Source organism: Gymnoscopelus microlampas (assembly GCF_963454915.1).
Source record: "Gymnoscopelus microlampas genome assembly, chromosome: 1".
Lineage (NCBI taxonomy): Eukaryota > Metazoa > Chordata > Actinopteri > Myctophiformes > Myctophidae > Gymnoscopelus > Gymnoscopelus microlampas.
In genome coordinates this window covers 3,875,759-3,892,619 of record NC_139962.1, presented here as the reverse complement: position 1 = coordinate 3,892,619, position 16,861 = coordinate 3,875,759, and the positions used below count along the sequence as shown (strand labels likewise).

General features: G+C 42.8%; 1 protein-coding gene across 1 annotated transcript in view; it reads left to right on the top strand.

Annotated features, from left to right (window-relative positions):
- Window positions 1-356: 356 nt before the first annotated feature.
- Window positions 357-16,861, top strand: part of LOC311049279 (uncharacterized protein) — a gene marked incomplete at its 3' end in the record, with an annotated part of 35,504 nt that continues 18,999 nt past the window's right edge. The window contains exons 1-3 of the mRNA XM_084062808.1: window positions 357-526; window positions 3,653-3,751; window positions 16,356-16,457. Of these exons, the coding sequence (XP_083918934.1) occupies window positions 3,685-3,751; window positions 16,356-16,457 (169 nt within the window). The 5' untranslated portion in view covers window positions 357-526; window positions 3,653-3,684. The remainder of the gene's footprint in view (window positions 527-3,652; window positions 3,752-16,355; window positions 16,458-16,861) is intronic.

Genomic DNA, 16,861 nt, shown 5'->3' with positions numbered 1-16,861 from the left:
GGAATCTGTAGTGCCACATTTTCTTATTCCTGTCCTGCCCAGTAGGCGGCGCGCCTGCTTATTGGAGTCAAACGCAACTTCCTTGAAATGCCAGACAAGAAGAACAACAAAGCATGGTTGCCATGTCTGCTTATTATAAGTAAGGTTTCTTGTAAACATTAAAAGTTGAGTTTTTTTGTGCCAGGGACCCCCGCACCAGATTTGTGTTGTTAAAATGTTTCAAAGATAATAGCAGATCTAGCAGATCTACAAGCTCACAGTCACAACGTGTTGTGAGCTTTTTGGCTTGTTTTCCTAGACCTGGATGCTTATTTCTCTCACATAACCTGGCAACACTGCTCTAGTGCCACAATGCAGTAGTGAAAACAGCATGGTGTGTTGACTGACTGTTGTTGACACTTTAAAATACCATAGATTTATATCAAAGTAAAATGCAAAGAAAAGTAAAACGTGTCGTTTCTAAACAGTGTCGTCGTTAAGCAGCAGGAGGACGTTTGTTAGCAGCTCAACCACTGAAACACAGCAGGTATAAAGATCAACTCATTCAGGTTGTTTTGCATCTATGTATCATTTTAGATGAACGGATCACGTCTTGTGTAATCTATTTGTCTTTAATAACGCATCATTTAAGTTGGAATATAAATCCAATGACTCTGTTAGGTTGTTATAAAGTGATCATAAACACAAACAATAGCTCCATAGCAGCAGCAATACTCATTGTTTTGTTGTTGTTGACGTCACTATTGTCATGGTAACCCTATAGTTACATCAATGCTACATCATTACAGTGGATAATCTCCATAATAAGCAATGAGATGCAAATGTATCCTGTAAACTAGCTCTGGTCCAGAGCATTAAGTGAATTCTCTCTAACGCTCTGCCAGGCGCTCGGCTCTGCTCATAGACAAGGAATTCCACTGTCCTGTGAGGGCTCCTACTGTAGTGAAAATAAACAAAACCATTTCACTATTCACCTAAACAAAGGCTGTTTTGTGTTGTTGAAAGTCTGTTCTCGGGGGTGGGAAGCCTCTCAGCACCCCACCTTCTCTGTATAATACACTTTTTTTGGCCAGAAAATAAAATATTTCACTGGAAGGAAAACATGTTTTTGGTTGCTCCACTGCGCCCTCTACAGATCTGGTCAATGGAATTTTTCTATTGACCAGATTTTCCTTCCGGTGAAATGTTTTCTTTACTCTCTGTCTGTAATGTTAATGTGATTGTCAAGTGAAGTTAGAGCTCCATGTCTTCATGCACCTTGAATCCTTATACCAACTAAACATCTGTCATGCTGTATTGTGTCAGACCTAGAATGACCATCCAGGTAATGATCTGGCAGTTTAGCTCCAAACTCACCTGTCTGCTGTTATTATAATTGACAAAGGATTTCTCCTTATTTTCCAAATTATAAAGTGTGTAAACTTTATTGTTACATCACAATTTTACAAAAACGGCAAACACGCAGTGGGAATGTTAATTCAGCTCTAAATGCTGAAAAGGAAAAAAATCAGTTGAATTTGCATCATGTCTATAATCTGCATACAAGCAATAGATCGTTTGACATAGGGCCATAATAGGCCTATATCTTTTTTTATATATGTGTTGACAAATGTTGGGCACATACATATTTTATTTGAGGTTTGGCACGATTGTAATATATTTTTCATGAAGAATAATGCATTCTAATGACATACCAAAGCTTTGGTCCTATGTGTAAGTCTGCCTTCTAGCAGACGTGAGAAAGAGCGAGCCTCCCGCAAACTTCACAGACAAAAGAATGAATGCATCAGAACTACTAACATTGGAAGTTACGTAAATTCCTTTACGTAAAAAATATGGGCGTAAACATCTTAGTGAATCAGGGCCCAATGTGTCTCATCAGGATGCGTCGTTATTCAATACCTTGTAGACCTGCTATTTTCAGATCACCTACGTATATAAATTAGGTTTAAAGTGGTTACAGTGATTTTGATGCTATACATTTTGCTGGGGGTCCGCAAAACTGCCTCTCACATGAGCGGACCACTTTAAATAAATCCCCAAACCCTGAAATACCACTAGGGATGAGACGATATGAACATTTCATGTCACGATTATTGTGACCAAAATAATTGCGATTTACGATATTATCACGATAATCAAAATATGCTTTAAAACTCTTAAACCCCACTTGAACCCACTTGAACCCCAGCATCCCTAGTCTGGGCTGGAACATTTGCCAAAAATAGCAGATCTACAAGCTCACAACGCAAAAAATCAAGTACGTCCTTTTACAGGTGCGTTTTACCAATCCTACAGGGTTTAAGTGGTACCGGATATGCAGCTCGGCAAAGCTGAATTGATCCCAGTGTATGACGGAGGACAATTTCACCATAAATGAAAATCTCTGCGATACGATTATTGTGAGCGTTTTTTTATCAAGATAAACGATAATAACGATTATCGTCCCATCCCTAAATACCACATGGTTCTGTGGCGTTCAACGTTCAACATTGGACTTGCAATCCCAGCATCTAGTCTGGATGGAATCCCTCTCCCACCATTGTTTATTTATCTAATCTAAAATGTGTCGCACATTATTTTATTAGGGTTAAGGTTAGGTTTAGGCATAGTTTTTGTCTCGACCAGCGAACCGGACCACTCGGCCCACTTGGTGAGAACTAGGCTGCCCTAGCGTGTCTCATATCTGGCATAGAGGGGCTCAAAGGGGGTTCAAAAGGGGGGTTCAAAATCTGCGGAGAAAAATTCCGCCGGATCCTATTGGTTCACCGATCTGTCCGTCAGCCCCCGCCCCGCCCCATGTCCCTCCTCCTCCCCAATGTGTAGCACTGAGAGTCCTGAAGTCACAACATTTGGAGCGACGCCCACTGCACTCTGGTTGGTTGGGGAAATGAAACACTTCCTATTGCAGTCGCGTCAATAGGCTGGTCCAGGCTCTTATTTTTTTAGCAAAACTAAAAAATAAAAGCCTGGAGATAGAGGTTAGGTGAGAGCAGACTACAGCCATTAAGTTAGGAAGAGGAAGTAGTTAAAATAATAAAAAAAATAATAACAGTTACAACGTCGGAGGCGCGCAGACTCTAGTAAACAACTAACTCCAACGGCGCTGAGTCGGCTCTAGTGGACTTTGCAACGTTTGGCACGGCAGCTCGCTCGGCGGTGCCTCTTGTTGCTCAAGTCCACTAGAGCCGACTCAGCGCCGTTGGAGTTATGTACCGTTAGGGACAGAATCGTAAATTACCCCCCCCCCCCAGGCTGTGTCAGCGCCGAGGACTATCTTCCACCACGGAGGAAAGCCGGCCAGTGCTGTCCTCTTGGAATGAGACGCAGTGATTAGGGGCGAAGCAGTTCCACGTGCGTCACAGAAGGGGGCGTTGCCAAGTTACTACGATCGGGTAGGAAAACGACACACGTGGGGGTGGTCACGTAGGAGGAGGGGAGGGACTTGGTCAGGTGGGTGGAGCTAAGGTGCCAACCAGATATACTTGATGAACTGGTGGGTTTTGTCCACATACAAATATCATTTTAACACTTACTGTACAATTTTTGGAAAAACATTCTTCCTCATATATTAATAATACCCAATGATCACCGTTTTAGGGGAAGTAGAACCATGGAACCCTAAAGTCCTTATTCAATTCCTTCATTTCAGACAAGTGTGTGGAGTCCAGACTAAAGGTGAAGATGAACTCTCCAGACTCAGCCAGTGCCATTTCTATTAAACAGGAACCTGAAGACCATCCACACCTCAGTACGTTTAATGTTCTCTCTCTTTCTTAAATATTTTTCTGTTCTGTTGTAGAGCTGTCGCAATATGAACATTTTACTATGCAATAGTCATGACAAAATATATGATAATATCCGACGATTAAAGATGATAAAACAAATTGGCCATGTTGCCTTGTGGTGCACACACCATAGGCACCGGAAGGGGGGTCAGAAGGGCCTAGCAATCGGCTGGTCTATTTATTTAGAAAAAAATCCCCGACCAGCGCTGGTCTAGCACCCCACTGTTCCCATCGTGTTGCACAATGGTTGTTGTGTATTGGCTGCATGCTTGCCTCTCGCCACAATGACCGTTCTGTTACTGGCTACGTGTGCAGTTGCTCTCTCAACTCGATAAAATAGGAGCCAGACAAGCTAATACTCAACAAATCGCTGTTCTTTACGTATTCTGTCCGCCGATCCTTCCCCACTCGAAATAAACCAAAACTAATTTAAGAATAGCGTCCGCGGAGCAGACACAACCACGGAAAGATATTCACATTTTATCTTGCTCTTTCATAATAGAAACAAGTGGGCTTATAACCAAAACGACCCATGTTCTCTGGGAGAAGTGGTGTTAGTGTTCCGTGTAGAAATATTGTTAGTGGGAATGAAAACATAGTCTCACCGTCCGGAAGTGAAAGGCTGAAGGCAGACCAAAACCCCGGTTTCCTTGCGCACGGGTGCTCCGTCGTCTTTGTCCCAGAGCCAACTGAGATAGTACAAACACCAGAGGGCGTTGTTTTTCCTTCTCAATTGGCTCTGGGTTCCCAGATTGGCTCCAATGTAAATTTATTGACAACGTTTCGAGCCAAGGCTCTTCTTCATGGGGTCAAACTGGAGAAGTGTGTACCTCACCCACTTAAATAGACACCCACAGGTCACGTTATCTATCAGTGGGTGGGACAACACCACAGGGTAATCAGATAGAGAAAAATATCTAATAGATACAGTGTTCAACATTTACATATCCACAGAACTACACAGAGGATGTTGTTGTCATCAACAACAACATGGACAAAGGAAGAATAGAGTTACATTTTAGAAATCCATTGTTCAATATCATTGTTATTGTTCTGCTCCCAGACATCCTACACCTTGTTGTGTGTAAAGAGGAGGATTCTTCTGAACAGGAGAGGAGCCCCAGTCTGCTCCACGAGAAACCAGAGCCTTCACACATTAAAGAGGAACAGGAGGAGCTACTTCAAAGACCAAAGGAGCCTGATGGATCAATGTTGACATTACTAGCAGTGAAAAGTGAAATTGATGAAGACATCTCTTCACACTGCTCTGAAGTTGAAGTTGAGCTTGAATCTGACACTGAAGTCACTGAAGACAGTGATGATTGGGGTGAGACAAGTGGAGGTGTCCACACTGGAGAAAAAACATTCCAGTGTAAACTGTGTAACAAGATTTTCACTCAGTCAGGTAACCTGAAGAGACACCAGCGTGTCCACACTGGAGAAAAACCATTCCAGTGTAAACTGTGTAACAAGAGTTTCAGTCAGTCAGGTACCCTGAAGACACACCAGCGTGTCCATACTGGAGAAAAAACATTCCAGTGTGAACATTGTGACAAGAGTTTCAGTCATTCAGGTGACCTGAAGAGTCATCAGCATGTCCACACTGGAGAAAAACCATTCCAATGTAAACTGTGTAACAAGAGTTTCACTTAGTTAGGTAGCCTGAAGAAACACCAGCGTGTCCACACTGGGGAAAAACCTTTCCAGTGTAAACTGTGTAACAAGAGTTTCACTCAGTTAGGTAGCCTGAAGAAACACGAGCGTGTCCACACTGGGGAAAAACCTTTCCAGTGTAAACTGTGTAACAAGAGTTTCACTCAGTTAGGTAGCCTGAAGTCACACAATCGTACCCACACTGGAGAAAAAGCTTTTCCCTGTAAAAATTGTGACAAGAGTTTCAGAGAGTCAAGTCAGCTGAAGACACACCAGCGTGTCCACACTGGAGAAAAAACATTCCACTGTAAACTGTGTAACAAGAGTTTCAGTGCGTCATTTTTTCTTAAGCAACACCAGCGTAGCCACACTGGAGAAAAACCTTTGCAGTGTAAACATTGTGACAAGAGTTTCAGTCTGTCAGGTAATCTGAAGTCACACAATCGTACCCACACTGGAGAAAAAGCTTTTCCCTGTAAAAATTGTGACAAGAGTTTCAGAGAGTCAAGTCAGCTGAAGACACACCAGCGTGTCCACACTGGAGAAAAAACATTCCACTGTAAACTGTGTAACAAGAGTTTCAGTCAGTCATTTGAACTGAAGAGACACCAGAGTGTCCACACTGGAGAAAAACCTTTCCATTGTAAATATTGTGACAAGAGTTTCAGTTGGCCATCTGAACTGAAGAGACACCAGCGTGTCCACACTGGAGAAAAAACATTCCAGTGTAAACTGTGTATGAAGAGTTTCAGAGAGTCAGGTACCCTGAAGACACACCAGCGTGTCCACACTGGAGAAAAAAACATTCCAGTGTTAATCATTGAGCGGTGCAACCACTCCTATAAGAGGGTTTAGGACCCATCCGTGGCGAAAGTTTTACTTTCTGTCGTGAAAATTTGTCTTTCGCTGTGACGCCATGCTGTGGAAAACACGCCCATAGGCTAAGCTCTGCAGGACGGGCTGTGATTGGCTAGCGAGACACATGATGAAATTAATAATAATGTATAAAATGTAAGCACGTCACTTCGCAGGACGTGCTTTGATTGGCTACCGAGATGCATGATGACATTAATAACTCATAAAAACCTTAAAAATTAAAATGAAATATATATATTTTTTAAAGGAGTGAAAATAGCAGATCGAGCTATGTTTTTTTCCTAAATATACACATGTGTGTGTGTGTGTGTGTGTGTGTGTGTGTGTGTGTGTCCACAGACAGACAGACTGTCTGTCTGTCTGTCTGATAACACTATTCCAATCTCACTACATTACAAGTTATTGTCTCCGCCAGGCCGAAAGCATGGTGGAGAGTATGTTTTCGTTTAATTTTCGTTGTGTCCCCCCCCCCCCCTAGCCAAGCTAACATTGGTCAAGCTTCACGTGACACGTGACAATATGTTGAAAGGGTGTGCTTTGATTGGCTAGCGAGACGCATGACGAAATACATACCTATAAATAGGTGAATCACTTAGAAACACTGCGGTGCATGTTTCGAAGTGACATCAGTGCCATCAGCCATTTAGTCAGGAGATATTAGCAGAAAAAGTTCCAATCTTGGAATAAATTCCTTACCAAGAATCCTGCTGCTGGCGGAGACTTGTGCTCAGGAACAGTACTTTCCAGTACAAGGAGCACATACCAAGGAACAGTACTTTCCAGTACTTTCCATTACAAGGAGGCGGAGCACATACCAAGAAGAGAGGAGTGCGTACAGAGAGGAGAGGAGCGTACAGAGAGGAGAGGAGCGTACAGCGAGAAGAGGAGCGCACAGTGAGAAGAGAGGAGCGCACACCGAGAATAGAGGAGCACACCAGTACAAAGTGAGATCACAGCTGAGATCACACAATGCAACTAACTGTCATTACGCAAACTGAAGAAGCAGGAAATTATCGTCTGAAACCTCATGAAGAAGCAAAGGCGCAATGCCGACAGCAGAAAGCCAAAGCTAAGAAACAGAGACAAAGACCACTTGAATCCCTAAATGACAAAAAACAAAGACGAGCCACAAATGCTGACAACATGACACAGCAAAGATTGCTACACTCTCTGGAAGAACACAAGTCTGCTGGCAGAGACTTGTGCTCCGTGGAGCACATTTTCTAGTATTCATAGTGAATTCTTGTGAAATTAAATAATATCACTCTTTCTTTCTCTCCAATGGTGGCATTCAGTTATAAAGCATTGTGTTTCAGTCTGTTGTCTCAGTCACTGCTATAACTACAGTATAGCATAGAGAGAGAGAGAGAGAGAAGATTAGATTGTGCTGTGTAAATGCAGCGCTCAAGAGTTGTCTCCTCTGGTTTGAGGGAGGCCCTAGTGTTGAGATCTCATGGGGCCCTCTGCCTGTGTGGTGGCCCAGGCGGCCGAAAAAACGTTTGAGAACCCGTGCTTTAGAGACATTCTCCAGCTCTTTTGTTTTCTCCTTTTAAATCCTCACATTCATTTGTTTTAAAGGGATATTTCGCTTTCAAAAAAACGTTGGGTCATTTTATCATCTACTCAGGCTTTTTTGAGTCCCCCGGACAGTTTTTAAATTGCTTGATTCAGTATTTAGATATTTGATATTAATTTTATCAGACACGCCCCCTTCCTATACAAACCCATTATAACTTCAAACTCCATTTTTAATCAGCTGACTCTGAGGAAGGTCGAAAGACTTCCACCTAAATAAATAAAAGGCTTAAAAAGTCTGTGTTGCTCCAGCGTTGATTTCTTCTCCATTTTTAATAAAACATTTTTGTTGTATTTAATTATTTTCATTTTGAAAAACAGTCTCCTCACGTATTAGAAGGACAATATCAGTCACCAGAACCAAGGACGTGTGTTTCTGATGAATCTAACATGGTTAAAATGGAGTTTGTAGCTACAATGGGTTTGTATAGGAAGGGGGCGTGTCTGATAAAATGAATATCAAATATCTAAATTGTGAAATATCCCTTCAAGTGTTAACGGTAACAATTATGCTGTCCGGCAGAAACCAGCTTACACCATGTTGACGCTTTTGCATGTTTTTCCATAAATCAGGGCCATTGAACACCCTTTACGTCTGTGTGTTGGTAAAAAAAACAGGACCAGGTCATGGCTGCCAAATAAAAATGTTTTTAAAAAAAGAGATCAAGCAAGACTATAACCAGGGGTCATCAACATGTCCGTACACAGACAAATGTGTCCGTGGCAAAGACTTGGTCTTGTCCGTGGCAATTTTTTTGATTTACACACCATTATAATGTTCTTATTTAGTTTTCTTCAGAATATGTATGACTCTGATTTACATACTTGAAAAAGACCGAAAGGGTCGAAACGTCGTATCATGAGCTGTGTTTTGTTTGAATAAAACCTGGAGCACAAAAGTGAGTTGCGAGCTCTATCTTTTTCTCATTATTACTGTTTTTACAGTTAAAGCTCAGCACCAAAAGAACGGAGGATGTGCGTTATTTGTTTTTTCTGATTTACTATGACACTATGTATGGAACATTAGGAGTCCTATAGTACTAGTGGTTCACAAATGTTTTATTTGCAAAGACCATCGTAACTCTGAGAGTGTAGAGTAGAGTGTAGAGTTACAGACCTGTTATATGGTCATTCAGGGCTAGCTCTTTATGTGTTTCTGGTAATATTATTGTCCACTCATTTTGTATGTCCGTGGCAAAAATGGAATTTAGACCAAAATGTCCACCACAAGAAAGCATGGTGATGAGCCCTGCTATAACTGAAGAGAGATACCTCCTCCACCAACCAACCCCAGACCCCATCCATCCTGAAAACTTGACCTCATAGCTTTTTAGATGTTGAGATGCTGAAATTCAATTAATAAACATGTCAAAACCTCTTTAAAAGTAGTTGTTTTTGTTGTGGTTGTGTATTAATAACATGTCCAAAATAGGACTGCTGGACACGACCATCCACAGTTGTTGTGAGAGAGACACGTCGAGTCCAGGTTGAACTTCAATGTTAATGTTAATGCCATTTTAATACATTCTCAATGTGCTCCTGTGTGCTAGCCCACAGCTTGATAAACCTGTTGTATGACTGGTTCTCACTGATAACGACAAACATAGCAGATCTACAAGCTCATAGCGCTGCACCGAGTGCCGCGCTATGAGCTTGTAGATCTGCTATTTTTGAAAAATCTTGAACATTTGTGAATATCTTTGAATATATATATATTTTTAAAGCAAATATTTTGAACTGAAATCTTTGCTTTTGGGGGGTCCCTGGCAAAAAAACAAAATCAGATGGGGGTCCGTGGCCAAATGTATATCAATTTAGGGGTCCTTGGCATGAAAAAGGTTGAAACCCACTTTTGTTCAGTAACAGGTGTTTCTCTCCAGCTCTCTATTAAACAGAAGATAGCTACATTTTCAGGTTGGGATACTAATTGTATGTAATGCTAACTAAATGCCTCAACTCCTACAATGCCAAGTGCTTAAGCCTTAAGTTGTCAGGGTGAGGGGTCCCCATTTCAAATGTCATTATCTTGGGGTTCACGTCTGAAAAGTTTGGGAATCTGTAGTGCCACATTTTCTTATTCTTCTCCTGCCCAGTAGGTGGCACGCCTGCTCATTGGAGTCGGACGCAACTTCCTTGAAATGCCAGACAAGAAAAAGAACAACAAAGCAGGATTGCCATGTCTGCTTATTATAAGTAAAGTTTCTTGTAAATATTGAAAGTTGCGGCGAGTTGCGTTTTTTTTGTGCCAGGGACCCCCGGCCCGCACTAGATTTGTGTTGTAAAATGTTTCAAAGATAATAGCAGATCTAGCAGATCTACAAGCTCACAGTCACAACGTGTTGTGAGCTTGTAGATTGGCTCTTTTCAAATAGGCTAGATATATCATATAGGTTTAAAGTGCTCATGTGGCCTGCTTTTGGGCTTGTTTTCCTAGACCTGGTTGCTTATTTCTCTCACAAAACCTGGCAACACTGCTCTAGTGCCACAATGCAGTAGTGTAAACAGCATGGTGTGTTGACTGACTGTTGTTGACACTTTAAAATACCATAGATTTATATCAAAGTAAAATGCAAAGAAAAGTAAAACGTGTCGTTTCTAAACAGTGTCGTCGTTAAGCAGCAGGAGGACGTTTGTTAGCAGCTCAACCACTGAAACACAGCAGGTATAAAGATCAACTCATTCAGGTTGTTTTGCATCTATGTATCATTTTAGATGAACGGATCACGTCTTGTGTAATCTATTTGTCTTTATTAACGCATCATTTAAGTTGGAATATAAATCCAATGACTCTGTTAGGTTGTTATAAAGTGATCATAAACACAAACAATAGCTCCATAGCAGCAGCAATACTCATTGTTTTGTTGTTGTTGACGTCACTATTGTCATGGTAACTCTATAGTTACATCAATGCTACATCATTACAGTGGATAATCTCCATAATAAGCAATGAGATGCAAATGTATCCTGTAAACTAGCTCTGGTCCAGAGCATTAAGTGAATTCTCTCTAACGCTCTGCCAGCCGCTCGGCTCTGCTCATAGACAAGGAATTCCACTGTCCTGTGAGGGCTCCTACTGTAGTGAAAATAAACAAAACCATTTCACTATTCACCTAAACAAAGGCTGTTTTGTGTTGTTGAAAGTCTATTCTCGGGGGTGGGAAGCCTCTCAGCACCCCACCTTCTCTGTATAATACACTTTTTTTGGCCAGAAAATAAAATATTTCACTGGAAGGAAAACATGTTTTTGGTTGCTCCACTGCGCCCTCTACAGATCTGGTCAATGGATTTTTTCTATTGACCAGATTTTCCTTCCGGTGAAATGTTTTCTTTACTCTCTGTCTGTAATGTTAATGTGATTGTCAAGTGAAGTTAGAGCTCCATGTCTTCATGCACCTTGAATCCTTATACCAACTAAACATCTGTCATGCTGTATTGTGTCAGACCTAGAATGACCATCCAGGTAATGATCTGGCAGTTTAGCTCCAAACTCACCTGTCTGCTGTTATTATAATTGACAAAGGATTTCTCCTTATTTTCCAAATTATAAAGTGTGTAAACTTTATTGTTACATCACAATTTTACGAAAACGGCAAACACGGAGTGGGAATGTTAATTCAGCTCTAAATGCTGAAAAGGAAAAAAATCAGTTGAATTTGCATCATGTCTATAATCTGCATACAAGCAATAGATCGTTTGACATAGGGCCATAATAGGCCTATATCTTTTTTTATATATGTGATGACAAATGTTGGGCACATACATATTTTATTTGAGGTTTGGCACGATTGTAATATATTTTTCATGAAGAATAATGCATTCTAATGACATACCAAAGCTTTGGTCCTATGTGTAAGAAAGAGCGAGCCTCCCGCATAATTCACAGACAAAAGAATGAATGGATCAGAACTACTAACATTGGAAGTTACGTAAATTCCTTTACGTAAAAAATATGGGCGTAAACAGCTTAGTGAATCGGGCCCAATGTGTCTCATCGGGATGCATCATTATTCAATACCTTGTAGATCTGCTATTTTCAGATCACCTACGTGTGTAAATTTGGTCTTAAAATGCCACTTTTGTTAACCACTTGAACCCCAGCATCCCTAGTCTGGGGTGAAACATTTGCCAAAAATAGCAGATCTACAAGCTCACAACGCGACGCAAGGGGTCACACTGTGAGCTTGTAGATCTGCTATTTTTGGCAAAGAGATTTAGAGAGTGAAAAAAAGACTGTATCAAGTACGTCCTTTACAATCGCGTTTTACCAATCCTACAGGGTTTAAGTGGTACCGGATATGCAGCTCGGCAAAGCTGAATTGATCCCAGTGTATGACGGAGGACAATTTCACGATAAATTCAAAATCTCTGCGATACGATTATTGTGAGCGGTTTTTTTTTCACGATAAACGATGATAACGATTATCGTCCCATCCCTAAATACCACATGGTTCTGTGGCGTTCAACGTTCAATATTGGACTTCCAATCCCAGCATCTAGTCTGGATGGAATCCCTCTCCCACCATTGTTTATTTATCTAATCTAAAATCTGTCGCACATTATTTTATTAAGGTTAAGGTTAGGTTTAGGCATAGTTTTTGTCTCGACCAGCGAAGCGGACCACTCGGCCCACTTGGTGAGAACTAGGCTGCCCTAGCGTGTCTCATATCTGGCATAGAGGGGCGGGTTCAAAATCTGCGGAGAAAGATTCCGCCGGATCCTATTGGTTCACCGATCTGTCAGTCAGCCCCCGCCCCGCCCCATGCCCCTCCTCCTCCCCAATGTGAAGTATTTGAGAGCCCTGACGTCACAACATTTGGAGCGACGCCCAATGCACTCTGGTTGGTTGGGGAAATGAAACACTTCCTATTGCAGTCGCATCAATAGGCTGGTCCAGGCTCTTATTTTTTTAGCAAAACTGAAAAATAAAAGCCTGGAGATCGAGGCTAGGTGAGAACAGACTACAGCCATTAAGTTAGGAAGAGGAAGTAGTTACAACGTCGGCGGCGCGCCGACTCTAGTGGACTTGAGCAACAAGAGGCACCGCCGAGCGAGCCGCCGTACCAAACGTTGCAAAGTCCACTAGAGCCGACTCAGCGCCGTTGGAGTTATGTACCGATAGGGACAGAATCGTAAATTATCCCCCCCCTCCCCCCCCAGGCAGTGCCAGCGCCGAGGACTATCTTAGCTACCACGGAGGAAAGCCATGTCATGTAGGAGGAGGGGAGGGACTTGGTCAGGTGGGTGGAGCTAAGGTGCCAACCAGGTATACTTGATGAACTGGTGGGTTTTGTCCACATACAAATATCATTTTAACACTTACTGTACAATTTTTGGAAAAACATTCTTCCTCATATATTAATAATACCCAATGATCACCTTTTTAGGGGAAACTAGAACCATGGAACCCTAAAGTCCTTATTCAATTCCTTCATTTCAGACAAGTGCGTGGAGTCCAGACTAAAGGTGAAGATGAACTCTCCAGACTCAGCCAGTGCCATTTCTATTAAACAGGAACCTGAAGACCATCCACACCTCAGTACGTTTAATGTTCTCTCTCTTTCTTAAATATTTTTCTGTTCTGTTGTAGAGCTGTCGCAATATGAACATTTTACTATGCAATTGTCATGATGAAATATATGATAATATCCCGATGATTAAAGATGATAAAACAAATTGGCCATGTTGCCTTGTGGTGCACACACCATAGGCACCGGAAGGGGGGTCAGAAGAGCCTAGCAATCGGCTTGTCGATCTCGCCGACCGTTGGTCTATTATTAAAAAAAAAAAATCCCCGACCAGCGCTGGTCTAGCACACCACTGTTCCCATCGTGTTGCACAATGGTTGTTGTGTATTGGCTGCATGCTCGCCTCTCGCCGCAATGACTGTTCTGTTACTGGCTACGTGTGCAGTTGCTCTCTCAACTCGATAAACTAGGAGCCAGACAAGCTAATACTGAACAAATCGCTGTTTTTTACGTATTCTGCCTGTGGGTGTGAAAGAAGCAGATGCCCGTGGGGCTCGGGCTGCAAGAATCAAGTGCTGCTATGATAGACTGACTGGCCAGTGATCAAATTACTGCAGCGCAAATCTACATAAGCGTTCAGATTTCAAATATAAAGTGCTGCTGACCCCCGAGCCACGGATGTAACAAGTTGAGGCGCAAAAGGTCTAAGTACCTGTATCTGCCGTATTGTTCAATAAAAAGCTTTTTAATCCGATCGCCCGCCATTGTCTCCGAATTCTCTTTGATGCTTTCAACTATGAAACACTACTGGTTGGGAGGTGTATTGCACTCTGATACATTACCAAAAAAAAAAAGAAATGGCCGCCGATCGGATTAAAATGCTTTTTATTGAACAATATGGCAGATACAGGTACTTAGACCTTTTGCGCCTCAACTTACATTACATCCGTGGCTCGGGGGTCAGCACTTTATATTTGAAATCTGAACGTTTATGTAGATGTGGCAGTTATAAATGTAAAAAAAGATCGCAAACCAGGAACAAGTGGGCCCATGACTGTCATGGTATGACAGCCATGTTTCAGGGCTACAGCTAGGCTAGATTTCTTCTTCTTCTTTCGTGTAACGTCAGAGGTCCAACTCGGTGTCGTGTAGCCATGCCCGCATCTCTGGTCCTATATAGGTCAAAGAGGTTGGCTTCCGAGGGTGGTCTATATAAGGGGCAGATGGTGATTATATGGTCGGCGGTCTGCTCAGGGTCACCGCACTCGCATGCCGCACTGTCCGCCAAGCCCCACGTCTTCATTGATGTTTTAAAGCGACCGACCCCAGTTCGTAGACGGTTCAGTGTGGTCCATTGCCGGCGTGGTAGGTCATCTCCTCCAATGGCGCCATCTCCTGGGTCCCAGATGTAACGGTGGATTCGGGAGGGCCCGGCTGACTCCCACTCCTCCTTCCAAGCTGCTGCCAACCATGCATGTTGGCAGCAGAGGTGGAGTTGAGCATCTCTTGTGCTGCCTTGTTGTAGGGGTGGCGGGACTTGAGTCTGCTTGGAGGTGCTGGTGTTATTGTGGTGTTGTGCAGGATGTGCCAGTCATACTTTTGTGCCTTCCTGGCCAGGGCGAGGGTGGCAGCCTCCCGTCGGAGGCCGGCCGGTGCTATTCCCGCGAGGACTGGCAAGAGGGACACAGGGGTAGGCTTTAAGCATCCAGTTATAATTCGGAGTGAGGTATTGATAGCCACGTCGACCTTTCTCGCATGTGGGCTTCTGCTCCAGACTGGGGCGCAGTATTCCGCTGCAGAGAAGACCAGGGCTTGGGTGGATATTCGCAGCGTCTTAGCGGAGGCTCCCCAGGTTGTTCCAGCGAGGCGGCGGATCAGCGCGACCCTGGATGTCACCTTGGCCTTGACTTCTTCCAGATGTTGTTTGAAGGATAATGTCCGATCCAGACGCACTCCAAGGTACTTAGGGGCTTGCTGGACCTCCAGACATTTGTTGTCGACGTGCACCTCAAGTTCCCTCCTGGCTTCTCTGGTGCTAAGGTGGTATGCCGCTGCGACTGTCTTTCCGACGCTGAGCTGTAGACGCCACCTTCGAAGGTATGCTACCAGTGTGCCCATGTCTTCGTTAAGACCCTCTTCCATCGCCTTCCACGTTGGTCGGCTCAGCATGATGGCAAGATCGTCTGCATAGCCATACTTTCTGGATGCTGTATCAGGTAGGTCATGGATATAAACATTGAACAGCATCGGTGAGAGAACAGACCCCTGCGGTACCCCGTTCCTCAGTCTTCTGAGCCTACTGCACTGGCCACTGCTGGTCTGGAGGATGAAGCTGCGGTTGGAAAGTCTCTCCATGATGAATTTCACCATGTGGCGGTCCGGTATTGTCCTCAGCAGCTTCAGGTGGAGTCCCCGGTGCCACACGGTGTCATAGATTTGATATTTCATATGGAGTATAGCTGACATCTCACCAATACTGTGTTAGAACAGCATTTTAGGTTTGTCATGTCCATAACAAGACAGACTGCAGGTGACGATGAGCTCTCCAGACTCAGCCAGGGACATTTCTATTAAACAGGAGGAACCTGAAGACCACCCACTATTCTTTTCTCCTCTGTTGTAGGGCTGTCACAATATCTAATTTTACTAAGAAATAATCATGACAAAATATATCATGACAATGATTATATCCTGATGATTAAAACAAATTGCTCACTCTGTCTGGTTGCAGAAACATGGAAAAACTGATTGGCTACTTTCAGCTTATTCACTTAAGACCATTATTTGCATCGCAGGAATCCACCTTTTGAAACATTCTTCCTTGTGCAATCCTAAATTACGAAGGATTTCTTCCCTAATATATGAATCCTATAATCTTTGCTCCCAAGATTCATATGTTGGAGAGTTGGTCTTTGCCATTTTGCCTTTGCCTTCTGCAAATATTATTGTTATTTTTTTCTTCATTTAACAAAGTCCTATTTCAATTGCTTAATTTCAGACCAGTGTGTGGAGTCCAGACTGCAGGTGAAGATGAACTCTCCAGACTCAGCCAGGGACATTTCTATTAAACAGGAGGAACCTGAAGACCACCCACACCTCAGTAAGTTTCATATGCTCTCTCTTTCTTTCATATTTTCTGTTTTGTTGTAGAGCTGTTACAATAATAACACTGATCCCTAGCATCCCTATGTTATTGGGGGGGGGGGGGGGGGGGGGGGGGGCATTTGCTGAAATTAACTGATCTACAAGATCTCTAGCTTGTATATCAGCTATTTTAGGAGAAGAGATTTGGTGTAGAGGGTACATAGCAAATTGTCTGGGAGATAAGTGGGTTATTGATCTGAGTCTAATGATCATTACATCCCGATAAAGAAGAAGAAAAAACAGTATATGGACAATCAAAATCAGTTGGAAATATAACTTTTTGATGTGGTGTCATAATTAAACTTAAGGCACACTGACTATCAAGAAAATTAAAACGTGGCACTTCATGTCGAAAAGGTT